Below are 14,693 nucleotides of genomic sequence, written 5' to 3' on the forward strand. Positions count from 1 at the left end.
TCCTAAACTTATCTCATGTTTACTCCTAAGGTGACGACACTCAACCTACTAAGCTTTCAAATCCCATACATGAACAACAAAGCCAAGTCCTATAACTTTAATCACATAGGCAACTCATTCCTAACACAAGGAATCCACCAATCAATTCTACTTACTTCATCAAGGAACTAGGTATAGGAATCACCAAGTATGTCTCATCATACTACCTAAGTCTTTCTAATATCACAACCTTTCAAAATCAGGGTCAAGGGTTAACCACAAACAAACTCCACAAAAGTCAAACTTTTCCAATCAAGGTCAACATCCTTCAAAAGGAAGAGTACTATCAAAAAGGCGTTAAGGAGAATTTAACAGAGAACAAAGGACAAGGTTAGGAAATACAAGAGTGACTTTCAAAGTAGAACAGAGGAGAGTTTAGAGAAAGGATAAGCAAGGAACAAAACGCAAGTTAGGAGGGTACACGAGTAATTCCAAAGGAATAGAAAAGAGAGTTTAGAAGAAGGATGAGCACCAAGAGATAAGGAATAAGACAAGGTACACTAAGAATGAGAAACATCTTCGAGGAAGTAGAAGCATTCTTCAAAGTTGGGCAAATCCTCAATTTCTTGCAATAAGCACCAAATCTTGATCTTCTCGTAGGTAAGTCCACAGTCATTGATCCAAGGACACAACAATTATTAAATGACAATCAACAAACAGGTTAGAACCTAACAAAGAGCAAACACACTACGGACTACCACCTTAGGTCCTTAAGTCTACCCATCTCTCATTCATTATTCAAGGTCAAGTTCACATTTAAATTTGGGGTACACGTGTGTGCGTCGGGAGCAACATATGCTCTCGATACCAATCGTGACACCCCGCGATAAAGCGGAAAATATAACTAATAAATTAATGCGGAAATTAGTGAGATTTTAAGAACTTTTAAATTACTAGTTAAAGATTAGCACGCGGGTGCCAAAAACGAAATGAAACAAATACTACAATAGACATTAATAGGTCATTACAACCCAAGTCTAGAAAGCGGGGAAAAGATATCCCACGAATAAACAGATAAAAGGGTTTCTAAATTAGAAACTAAGGTCCAAGGGTTTAGTTCTCGCTAGCCCACACGTCTTCCCCACGTAAGCATCTTCAAAACCCGTCATTCATGTAAACATGAACGCATACGGTCGGTGGGGAGTAACTCAAGGTTCTCCCAGCCACAATATGTCGAAATGCAGGTAACAAACAACATTTAATCAAACATGTTAATCATGCAACATATACGAACAATAAAGAATAAGGAGATATGATGAACAATCATGGTGAAACAGGCATAATACTTTCTTAATAGAATAGGCATGGTATATGAGGATGAATGTACAATCAAGGAATAGAATCACCAAGTCAACCCACTTATGTTGACACGACTCAACAAGTGTAAGACATATACTTAGTATGAACTCAAACAAGACAACCCTCTAGACTCCAACCTCTTGGTAGGACGACGATCATAATACGGTCCTAGTCTAAACCTGGCCAGACCCTCGGGATGGACGACACCCGATTCGACACACGATACCAAATCGTATCCAAGACTCGAAACATGGTACACCTAACCGTGCCCGGAAGTCGAGTAACCCCAAATCGGAACCTTGTCACCTAACCGTGACCCCCGGTCCGAAGAGGCGGAAGGAAAAATAGCCCAACTCGGAAACAATGGCACCTAACCGTGACCCAATGTCCGAGGGCGAATAAATAGGGAAAGTCAAGTAGTCACACAATGTAAAATGTCACACTTGAGTCACAATAGGAGTAAGAATGATCATGCAAACATCATATGATACGGGATCCTTAATGTCACATTCATACTCATGGCTTGCATCTCACCATGAGTACAGATGGGAACATTAATCCCAACGATCATATCGCAACTAGAGGGCTTATAGCTCACCCCTAGTATCCGATAGGACCAAGACTCTCACAATCGAACAATACAAGGCATTATCAAGAATATGACTCTCACATATAACCATTTAATAATAATGACTCATACTTGTCTTAAGCAGATAAATATTTCATTTTATAATTTATCATGCCGGTTAAATAAAATATAATGAATGACAACGAATAATTTACGTTATATAAGATTACGGAATAAAATGGAACGAGCATAAGCGGCTCATTCATGAGCCCACTACAAAACTTGAGATTGGCCCAACAATTAAATCATATGATAAGTCCAACAAATCACTCATGTAAAAACCAACCATTAAATCATGTGAAACCCAAACAATTGATCATGAGAGAAATATATGTATAAAAGTAGTGTACAACATTTAACGGATTTCATTATATAAAATACAAGACGGAGATTTAAACGAATCATACATACTAAATTTGGCGCCGAGAGCACCCATAATATGAGTATGGCCCAAACTACAAGTCAAGCCCAATAATTAGAATATAATGAGCCCGACTTTTAATGTCAAATAAGCCCAATTGAAATAATAAGTAAACTAAATATAAACGAGTTGTGTTATATAAATATGAGACGGAAATTAAATTAATTCCAATGACTAGCATTGCACCAAAAGCGGACTATCTCCACGACTCAAGGACCCAATCCACGGCCCAACTATGAGCCATCTAAACTATCCATTCCAGCCGCTCTCCCCCCCCTCAAAACAGCCACCAACCAACTCCTACAACTACTCCCCCACGGCTAACACTCAACCTGTTTAACAGTCCCAAGTACCGTGCCAAACACGTCCAACCACACTGTCAACTACAACCACCACGACTCCAAACCCGCAGCCATACCCGGTACTCGATCATAAAACGCTACCCTCAGCTAGACCATTTCAAACCGCCACCGAGACCCGACTCAAGACTGCCCGCAACCACCATACTAACTGCTCATAACCACCATATCAACCCTCCCCAAAACAGAGTCCAAACCCGTCCAAAACAGAACCAGAAGACGCATGAAAACCGAACCCAAAAACAGTCCTAAAGCGTGTAACGAGACCACCCCAAAACTGGACTCAAGCGACCACGATCACGAATCCATATGAGCCATAAACCGAGCTCAACCACACCAGGCTCATAACGGAATCTCGGGCTCAAAACAGTCCCGTTTCAAAACACCATTCAAGACGAAAAACATCATACAAACGCCAAACAATATAAAGGTTTAAACTTTAATAATCAAGAACATTTAAAAGGACAAATAAGACGGAAATTTCGACGATTGTCGAGTAACCTATCACCGTTACCTGTCTTTGATCTCTTAAACGTCCAAAAGTACGAACCTTTCTTCAACCTTCAGCTTAAAAGAGGGAAAAACGAGTCGATTAAGACAAGAAACCGAGTTGTCATTTGAGACGGTATTTTCGAACTTCTACAAAATCAAGACTTTATTACCTTAAAATGAGGAGGAAGAAGAGAGGAAGCTAAAGGTGTAAAAATCATGAAATTTGGTTGAGAAACGAGGGAGATAACGGAGGTTGAAGGAGGCGGAAATGGTGGTTGGCGTTTGATTATTCTTTCTTCTTTGCGTTTTTGTTGTTGTTCTTTTTTCGCAGAAAGGAAGAAGAAGGGAAATGGGGGGTGGGTCATACCGATGGTACTACTACCAACTACACTATATATAATAATAATAATAATAATAATAATAATAATAATAATAATAATAATAATAAGAGATATTTTGAATGTGTTGTTGGTTTTTAATTGGTCCAAATTAAAGTAGGTACAACATGAAATGTGACGGTCTAAAGTTTAGACGGAAATTAAGACGGAGGTTAAGATTATTACAGTCATTATTATTATCCGACCAAAAATACGTATACATATATTATTATATAAATTGTGCCTTAAAAATATAATTTAATCGTACGTATTTTTATAAAAATGAGCTTTTATATAATACGTTTATAAAAATCTTGTTTGACATAAAATAAATTAAATTGAACAATTCAAAAATATTTAATAAAGTAATTCAAATGGCTTAATAAATTTTAAATGTCAAAATGGGAAATTCGCGGGTGTTACATTGTTACTTGTTTTCTCCATGACAATTCTCCATATATGTTTCTCTATTGTTGTTCATTGTTAATACTCATAGTTTGTTTATAGTCTTGTGCTGTGTCCATCTAATTAATCTAAATTCAAGTTTTTAGTCTTAAATCCCTTCTCTTGGGTTCGACCCTTACATCCCTTTACTACTATTCTTAATTGCATAGTGTAGAGCTAAGTTTGGTTTATAAATTGTTAATTTGGTAGGTTAATTCTAGTATTTTACGACACCTAGTTTATTGCTATCAGGAACCATGGATGAAACGTGGGAATTGGTTGTTTCATCCATGGTGAAACGTAAAATATGGACGTTTGGCCATGGAGGAACAATGGATTTGGCCGTTTGCCCATGGACAAACGTTGGGTTTGGTCGTTTGGCCATGGTTAAACGTGGGTAATGGGCGTTTGACCATGGTTGAACGTAAGTTTTGACCGTTTGGCCATGGTCAAACGTATGTTTTGGCCGTTTGGCCATGTTGAAATTCGACTTTCATCCGTGGTCAAACAATAAGATTCAACTTTTGTCCATGGTCAAACGTTAAGAATCAACTTTTGACCATGGTACGTTTAACTTTTTTTTTTAAAAACCGTATTTTTTGCTATTATTTGCCGATTTTTTTTTTTACTTTATAAGCTTTTTAGTCGATTAACATGTTTTCTAACAACTTTTATTTTATTAATGCAGATGGGAGATCGAAATGAGAGAGGAAAGGCCATCATGCAAGCTCCGCCTCCGCCAAACGTACACGACTGTACCGATGGGCGGATTGTTACGATATCAAAGCGTCGTTTGCTTGTTAAGCAGGCCCACCAACAACCACCGCCACTTCGAGAGACGTCTCGCATGGTTATGATGCCTACTTCCGATCACGTCCGTAGTGATTCGGAGGAGGTGAGGTCACGGGAGGTTGCTGGTAGTTACCGGCATGATAGAGAGGATGAGCCGTCGGATGATGGTTCCGAGGAGGAGGATGCTAGAGAGTATCGGGTCCAAGAGAACCCATCATCGCAGAGATTGTTGAGTCAGAGGTTGGGCCGGGATCGTAGAGGACGCTATTCGAGTGTTAGAGAGACGTCCCCTAGCACGGATAGGTCGAGGAGGCCGAGGAGGGATAGTTCTTGGATCTGAGAGAGCCCGTTCCTGGTGGTCCTAGTAACATTGGCATCTTACGAAGTTTTGGTGGACACGTTGCGTTCAACTGTTGGTCGGATCCTAACCCGGAGAATATGAGGTCGTGGATCAAGCTCTACGAGAGGCCGAAAGCTGTGAGGGAGATTAGGGAGATATGGCTCAGTGAGGCTGTTGCCGCTAGGGTAGAGGCGAGCGGGCTTGGGATTTTGAGGGAGTGTTTTACCATCGGTCTAGACGATAACCTCCTTAGTGCTTTTATCGAGAGGTGGCACCCGGATACTAACACTTTCCATATGCCTTTTGGAGAGATTAGTATCATGCTCCATGATGTCCAGCATATTCTTGGGATACCTGTTAGTGGTGAGCGGGTGCATGTGGACGGTTTGGCCGAGGCTGATGATAGTGGTCTGAGGGGGAAGATTGCGAGGTTTTATGGAGTTTATTTGTCTGATGTTGTACCATCGCGCTATAAGAATGGCGGTTTACTTACATCAGATTTGAGGAATGTTGTTTACCTAGGGAACGAGCATGACTCGTTACGGGCTTACCTCTTGATTTTACTGGGTCATACTCTTTTCATGGATAAGAGTGGTGATAGGGTGTCCGCTCTTGCCCTTGTTTGATAGTCTTGATCGGGTTAGTTCCTATGCTTGGGGTGCCGCTTGTTTGGCTTACTTGTATCGACAGTTAGGATAGCATCGCGCCGAGATAGTACTGGTGTTAGTGGGTGTCTACCATTACTCCAGGCATGGATATACGAGTACTTTCCCAGGTTCCAACCCGGCGGTGGATTCTTTTTTGAGGACCGTCCTCTAGTTGAGGCTTGGGCCAGCTTGCCTCGGGCTAAGGGCGATTCTCATACTTTTCAGATGTATCGTCATAGTTTGGACGATCTTAGGTCGGAGCATGTCCGATGGTTGCCCTACGGGAACCGTCCCCAGGGAGCTTGCAGAGTATCGCTTTACTCGGGTTTTATCAGGCATCTTGATATAGTAGAGCCGTACCAGCCGGATCGGTGCATGCGCCAGTTTGGATATATTCAGGCTATTCCACTCCCGATGCCTATTCCGATTGTTGAGTCTCGGGCCGCGAACGGGAATTACAGGCTGGACTTCGGGCAAGAGCCTGATAAGACATGGGGGAGCGAAAATTCCATCACACCGTTACGAAAACTGTCAAGGAAAGCATATATGCTTTTCGAGTATGGTGATGGATACATGACTTGGTATGCGGAGATTTCACACCCCTATCTGTATCCCCCCTCACACCGCCTCCATTTTCGGTCTGTCGAGTTTCATGAGGAGCCGGAGGTCGCCCTAGCTCTTAGTCGTAAATTCAAAAACGTCTTCCAGCAAACTAGTGAGGAGGCCTAGAGAGATACTCTAGAGGATTTGTTTGCGGACATGCGTCTCTACAGAAGATGTGTATGACGACTAGTTTGTTTTTATTTTTTATGGATTATGTTTGTATGGTGATGTTTGTCTCTTTGTTCGGATTATGTTTGTATGGATATTTTAATATCTTTGTATGGATAATTTTTATGGTTTTTTTTTTGTTTTCATTAATTTAATTTTAGTAATCTTTTTATTGATCGATCCCGTGGTTAAACTATACAAATTAAAACGTAGTTAACGGAAATTAAACGTACCCGAGAACTTAATTTTTAACACGATACATTTTAACAGTAGGACATAATACAGAGACAACACTTAATAAGGTAAAACATAAATTGAAAATACAACGGGAATTAATACGTAATTAAATGGAAATGAAACGACGACATAAATTGAAAATACAACTTAATTAAAACGTAATTAAATAACTATCGAACTTAATTATCTTCCGATGATGAAGATGACGATTCCTGATCTTGTTCATAATCTTGAGCCTCAATTTCTTCAGGTTGGCTAGCAACATATTGATCCAACAAATCAGTGACGTAGAGTCTGACATTTCCTAGGTTGAACACTCTACCGACACATAATTCTGATAATCTTGCGTAATCGAGCACGGTAAGGATGCACTCAAAATAGACAAAGAGATCACTTCTTAACCTGCGAAACCCCCACATCTTCTCGGTTAATGTTTCATCAGAAACAACCTCATCAGTAACTGCTGGAGTTAGTATGTGATCCGGGTTTCCGGATAAGATGATACAAAGGCTACCAAGTGGAGGATTTTCAAGCAAGTGCCATACATTGGCACTAGGAACCACTAATTCAAGTAGAGAAACTAACACTGGTAAATCCGCAACAATTTGATCGATTCTTAGTTGATAAGCTCTGATTTTCTGAGTATTTGTGAGAACCATTTTAGTATTGTAGTGAGTGAATAGGATTGGATGTTGTGATTGAAATTGACATAGAATGGGCTATTTATAAGAAGTCGGTTGAAAACGGTTAATTTTGAATTGTAACGATTATTTTTAAATTGTAACGGTTAATTTTGAATTGTAACGGTTATTTTTGAATTGTAATGGTTTTTTTTTTAATTGTAACGGTTAATTTTGAATTGTAAAGGTTATTTTTGAATTGTAACGGTTAGATTTTTGAATTGTAACGGTTACATTCCCTCCATTTTGTCCTAAATCTCAACTATATTAACATATTCATCTTCTTCTAATTTTCACTCATCTTCATCTTCTTCTATTTTTCACTTCTATTTTCTTCTTCATCTCTCTACTTATGTCGACATCATCCTCAATGTAGAGAAACCACCCAATTGAAGACCTTAATTTTAAGAATCAATGTTGCAATCGTTGTGGCAAAAACGCTATCATCAAGATTTTCGGGTCAATTAATAATTCAATGAAAGCGTATTTTAAGCGTTTAGATTGCAATAATTTTGTGTCGTGGTTGACTGAAGATCATTTGACAATAACAAAAAGGTTGAAGATAACATGTGAAGATGAAGGTGATGATGCATCAAGTGTAAATGTCATGAAAGAGCAAGTGATAAGTTTAAAACAAGAGATTTCGGGTTTGTCAAGGATGATGAAGTTTTATTTCAATTGTATCTTGTATTTGTTTGTTTTCCTTATGTTAGCCATTGTTATGAAGTAGTAAGTATTTGCAAAAATTTCCAAATTTGTATCAGTTGTTATGAATTCCAAAAATTTCAGACTTAGTAACATGAGATAACTGAACTTAATATATTACACAAGTGAACTTAATAGTTTTTTCAATCCGAACAACTATTAATTGAGATAACTGTCGCACTATCAGAATTTCGGCTTCTACGACGTCTTCTCGGGGTCTCTCTCGTGAATGCTTGCCAATTCTAAATGTTCTGTTGGTACAAAGTATCTAGGTGAGCAACACTAGCATCTCGGTAGGTCAACCAAGCGAGCTCAAGTGGCGGTATAGGCAGACTCTCAGGGGGGCCTCTAGAATGCAACCGCATCCAATGGCTATGGTGTAGGACAATCCACAAAATACCATACGGTAGTCGGCCTTCCGTTCGGGTCTTCAAAGGCATGATAGTATTGCAACTTCCTTCCCAAACATTCTTCCCGTCCGACCCTCGTGTATGACCAATCACACATATCGTCCAGTTGAAAAGCGTTGCAAAAACTAGCAAATTGTCACTACACATCCAATGGTCTGGCTCACAACTAATCTGCTCAAAAAACTCAACTCGTCGAAGTCCTTCCTCAAACCCTGTCATACCGGTGGTTGGTGATCGATAAACTCCAAACAACTCTCTGTATATATCGTCGCTCCTCATCTCCCTTGAACACCATTCCCGCATAACTATATAATCTGTCTCTTAGCCCCGCTGGGCATGAGATACTACCCAAAACCCACAATGACCGTCATCTCCAACATCCATCTAACCATCGAAGTGGCTCCACAGAACCTCAGGAACACCCCACCGTTTGGCCCATGATGATATAAGGCCAATGGTAAAGTTCCTTCCCAAACGAGCACCGGGAGGTCCTGATTCGAAATCACCAAGTCTTTGTTGTGATTGATCTACATTTGTTGAACCGTGAGTACTTGGTGTCCCGAACTTCCTTTATGCATGCTCGAAACCCAACTTATTTCTAGTTGTTGAACCTCTCGGACGGCCTTTCGGTTTCTCATTAATAGGGAGTGGCAAAATCTTTTGGTCCTCCGGGTGGGAGAAATCACGCAACAAGTCTATGACCGCCCTTAGTTTAACCGAGTCACTGTTTCTCACACCGTCAACTAATTCCTCAAACAAATCACCATCATTTTTCGGCATTTGTTGAGAAATATCATACACCAATGTCTTCGAAAAGACATGAATATCCTCGAGATGGACCCCCCTACCTCTTTTGTGCAAAGATACCAAATTGCATGTACAAGGTAATCCATGAGTCGTTCGTAGCACGTGTCGGCATCCATCCACCAACCCGATACCCAATCCAAGGCCTCTCAAAAGTTCTTTCTCCATTAACTCTATGGCCTTATTAGAAACGTTCCCTTGCAATAAGGAGAAAGTACGGGATGTTATCCTTGGTTTACCCATTTCATCTTCGAGTTCTTTCTTAATCTTGGAGTGTTGACCTTCTAGCATGCCGTGGATACGGGACCACATGGTGTCAAGTGTGAGATGACTTGATTTCAACCAAGCCTTCAATAGAGAATGTGCTGACTCAATATGTAAAGTTGTCGTGTTACCAAAATGGAAGACCTCATTTGTATAGCATAAAACGAACTTCCCTGCGTGTTCACCCCAATCTCTCCGTATATAATCGGACATACATATCCACTTACGACTGAAACACACCCATGCGTGCTGAAACGCTTCCTCGGTAACTGCATTGATCACCTTATTCCAACCGTCTTCTGGATTTGTGATGATATGTGACCTCATACCCTCAGTACTGTATAATGTCAAGGCTTTTGCATTGATGGCTTTGTTCACATGCCATCGACACAACAAATGATCAACCCCGGAAATCTTTGAGCGTTGATCAAACCCAATTCCCGGTTGGTGACAAAAACAGAAGGGGACGCTCCGGTGACATCTAAAATGTCAGCTAACTTCTTCAACAGCCACTTGTAATTCTCTTCAGACTCGGTAGGAATCATCGAACATGCAATTAAGAAGGACGATCCCGTGGGTGTGACACCAACCATCTCAATGAGTGGATTCTTGTAAGTGTTGGTTTTATAAGTCGAATCCATGATAGCCACGTAAGGATAAGCCCGGAACAACTTCACAGAATCAGGATGTGCCATGAAAATGTGAGTCAACTCTTTTGACTCGGAATCAATCTCGTGCCAATGGACGTATTTCGCTTCTACCGCTAGAGCCAACATTTGCTGAGCGGTGTTTATTTCAACCCTAACTTCTTTCCTAATTTTCCTTGTTTCATTATATAGTTGAATGCTTGACGGTTGAGGTTTTTCGGGGGTTTTCAAATGAAGACCATTTTTAATATCCCTCGGTAGAACCCCGACCATTGTTTGTTGCCTAACATATGCCTTCTCTTACGCGTCCAATCCTGCAAACTGCCAATCCCCATCCTTATAAACGGCTACGTTGTGGTTGTGTATTCCACCACCCTCGGAGGTTACAATGTTCCACACTATCGTCACTTGATCATTTTTAGACACAAAATTTTGAACGGCACGAATTCGAAACTTGCATGAACACTTCTGCGACCTCCTTGGTTTTTCAAGATCATCCGATCGTTTTGGTAACCCATGTCTTTTACATCGAAAATAACTTGCCAATAACCCGTTCTTTTTTCAATTTTTAGCTCCGTTATTTGCTTTAACCAAAGCAAACCAATTCTCGAATGCGACTTTATTAGCCCAATTACAAGCATCGTCACGCATTTCGAAATCTATAGTAGTCTCGAACAACGGGTTGTAATCAATTGAATTCTCGCCAAAAGTCTCCCACGAATCCTGTTACAAGCAATATGGACTATAGTAAGACAATAAAAAACATTCATAACCTAAATAAATTGCGTAAAACGAAAGAAAAACAAGATAAAACGAGTAATTCATGGCAAAAACACGAGACTCAACAATCGACCATGGCCAAACATTACTTTCCAACATTCGACCATGGCCAAACAAGGAAAACCAACGTTCAACCATGGCCAAACAATGAAACTCAACGTTCAACCATGCCCAAACATTGATTTCCAACGTTCAACCATGGCCAAACAATGGATTCCAACGTTTGGACCATGGCAAACGTGGAAATCCATCGTTTGGTCCATGGTGAACGTTGATTTCCAATGTTTGGACCATGGTGAACGTGCATTTCCAACGTTTGGACCATGGGCTGAACGTTAGTTTCCAACTTTGGTCAATGGTTCAACTTTCGGGGGACAAATTTCAAATTTACGCAGAAAAATTAAAATTTCGCTACTACTAAGTTAATACGTGAAGTAAATCAACTATCGAATAGAATTAACGATGCGCAAAAAAAATTGAAAATTAAGCAAATATTGAAGCGATTAAGTTGTTTACGTACCGGTGAATTGGGATCCATCATGTTGTTAATTGTTGTTGTTGGTTTTTTTTTTTAATTTAGTTGAATTTGAGAGGAAATTTTTTTAGAGAGAGAAAGTGGAAGGGCAGTTATCGTCTTTTTTATGAAAAACGTCGTCGATATAAATCAGCCCCCATTTTAATAAAGTTTGGTGATGACGTTTACTACAGAGGGGGTGGAGGTGGTTGTAATGAGCATGTTAATTGCAGTTATGATGGTTGGATTTGCGGTGCCAAAGAGCATTAGAGAATATAATACTTCTTTTATTAAACCTTCTTTTATTGGGCTATTCTCTTCTATTGGGTCCGTCCTATGTTATAGGACGGTCCAATAAAAGAACCGCTATAAGATGGTAAAAAGGTTTGGGCTGATTTTTCTGATCAAGCCCAGACTAGCCCGCATGTTTGGCTTGATTTTTCTGTAACACCCCTTTCTTACCCGGCCAAGGTAATTAGGAAATGTTACCGTCTCGGTTTCCCGAGGCAGTGAAATCGGAATTACAATTAAGAAACTTTATTAAATGAATAACAAGTTTAGTTATTACAAACATAATCTAATGAAGAAATGAAGTATAACTCGTCTATGACTATGTCATCCATATTACACTACTCGACTCCCGAGTCCACAGCGTGGCCCAAATCCCGATCACGTTAACAAGCAAACCTGCACTTAACCTGCTCCCCATATGATCGGAAATATCATATGGATCGACACAGGCCATCCCGGAAATAGGTGACAATTACACAGACAGACAAACGTTAGTTTCAATAAATAATTGAAGTGTGACTCAACTCAAACTGTGTGAGTATGCAACATGACCATGATATGAATAACATGCTATCAAACAATCACCACCACGGTATCGAGACACGCCCAGGCATACCGAAAACCACACTGGTACAGGGACACGCCCAGACGTACCAACAACCACAAACAGGTATCGGGACACGCCCAGACGTACAGGGTCCGGAAACCAACCGGATCCCTTACCAGGTGTCGTGTCTCAACCACACTAGTCCCTCCGTAACTCAAGCCATTAATGTGCACATCCCTCTTGGAGTGGGAAGCTCCAAGAGGTGACCCGAGCGTGAGACGGTCTCCCAACCGCCTCACGTCTCCATAACAGGAAGTAAGCCACCAAGTCCTCCGACATACAAGACAATACAATAAATGCAAGATACCGTATAATATGCCAATTACCGACTCATTCAATGCAAATGAATAACATATGACTCATTTAACAATTAGACAAATTATTAAAACTGAATAGGATAAACCTACCTTTTAGCAAATCCCGCTAAACAATAAAGCAACCGGAGATAAATATGCTCCTCCATAAAATCGACACCTAATTACGATAATTAAATATAAATACTAACTAAACTAATTAAATTAAATACGAATTCAACTAATTAAATAAAAAAATCCGTCTTAAAGCTATTTAAATCCCGACTCGTGCCCACACCCGACTCCCTCCTAGAACCACCACCTTCGCTGCCAGCGTGGATCACCACCACCACCGGCCATGGTGGTCCACGGCCAGACCTAACACCATGGCAACAACAACAAGACACGACAACCAAAACACCAACACGACACACACAAACCCGCATCACACACACAAAAACAACCAAGGGCCGCCAACACCATGGTGGGACCAGCCACCGTCCCCCACCAGAGCAAAAACCACCATAGCAGCCGACACCACCACCAACAACAACAAACACTACACAAATAGTCAACCCGTATAGCCCTCTTTGACACCCATTTTCGACAACATAACACCACCCATTACCACCACTACAACCCCCACTCAACCCTTGACAAAACCTACCCAAGTTCATCCCAAGACAGTCACAAAAGTGGGTCAAAAATCCGTCTTAAGACGGTCACACAACAACAACAATAACACCCTTTATAAGCTCGGTCAAACCACCATTTGGGCGGTCAACGTTGGTCAAGGTCAGTCACGGTGGGTCACACGGTGGGTCCAAGTTGCGGGCGAGTCAATAGTATAAATTAATTAACGAACGAACTAGTATAAGACGGTTTTACCTTATGATCTCGAGGCGGAGGGACAAAATCTTCATTCTTCCAATCTCTCCTTTTCCTCTCTTTTTCTCTCTAAAAAGTCTTGGGTGAGGATTTTGTTTGAGATTTCATGTGGATAAGGTGGTGGATAAGGGGTAGGATAGATTATATAAGGGTAGTTAGTAGTATACGTATATATATATATATATATATATATATATATATATATATATATATATATATATATATATATATATATATATATATATATATATATATATATATATATATATATATATATATATATATATATATATATATATAATTAGGATCACATGAGTCCACCCTATCTTTTTGAGTCCGTGAGTCCATGATACAATATCACACTTTATATTAAACAATATCACAGCTTATATTCAAAAAAAAATTCAAAAAAAAAATTTGAAAAAAAAAATTTCCGAAAAAAAAATCGAAAAAAAAATTTTGAAAAAAAAATTTTGAAAAAAAATTTGAAAAAAAAATTCGTGATATTGTTTTGTATAGTGCGTGATATTGTTTTATGGACTCATGGACTCAAATATATAGGTGGACTCACCGGATATATATATAGAATCAGGATCCCGTACGAACTAAATTAAGTTACGAACCGTACAAACTGAATAGAAACCACTGGATTGAAGAAATCAACGGTCCAGAACTACCTCCTTTCCCCATCACTCGCATAAATTCAATAATGCAAACCTTTAATCACTCCCCTCCCATATTCTCTCTCCTCCTTACTTATTCAGTAGACACCACCCTTTGCTATCAACTGCCATCAACTCCGGCGATATTAGCGGTCACCAATTACTCCGACGATGACATCATCGTCATACACTTCTTCCCTGACGCATTTTTACGGCCAACTGTTATTCAAATCCTTCGACGGCGCCGACTTCTCTCCTTCTCCACTATCACTACTAGGCGCCGCCAACCACCGGCAAATCTC

General features: G+C 40.0%; 2 protein-coding genes across 2 annotated transcripts; one reads left to right on the forward strand and one right to left on the reverse strand.

The window, feature by feature from the left end:
- Positions 1-5,289: 5,289 nt before the first annotated feature.
- On the forward strand, positions 5,290-6,567 carry LOC141587025 (protein MAINTENANCE OF MERISTEMS-like). Its single transcript, XM_074408442.1, has 2 exons — positions 5,290-5,785; positions 5,882-6,567. The coding sequence occupies exons 1-2, from the start codon at positions 5,290-5,292 to the stop codon at positions 6,565-6,567; spliced, it is 1,182 nt and encodes a 393-aa protein (XP_074264543.1).
- Positions 6,568-10,083: 3,516 nt separating this feature from the next.
- Positions 10,084-10,629, reverse strand: LOC141587034 (protein FAR1-RELATED SEQUENCE 5-like). Its single transcript, XM_074408453.1, has one exon. It carries the CDS (start codon positions 10,627-10,629, stop codon positions 10,084-10,086), a length of 546 nt encoding a protein of 181 aa, XP_074264554.1.
- Between the last annotated feature and the right edge of the window lie 4,064 nt (positions 10,630-14,693).

Source organism: Silene latifolia, chromosome 1, assembly GCF_048544455.1.
Source record: "Silene latifolia isolate original U9 population chromosome 1, ASM4854445v1, whole genome shotgun sequence".
NCBI lineage: Eukaryota > Viridiplantae > Streptophyta > Magnoliopsida > Caryophyllales > Caryophyllaceae > Silene > Silene latifolia.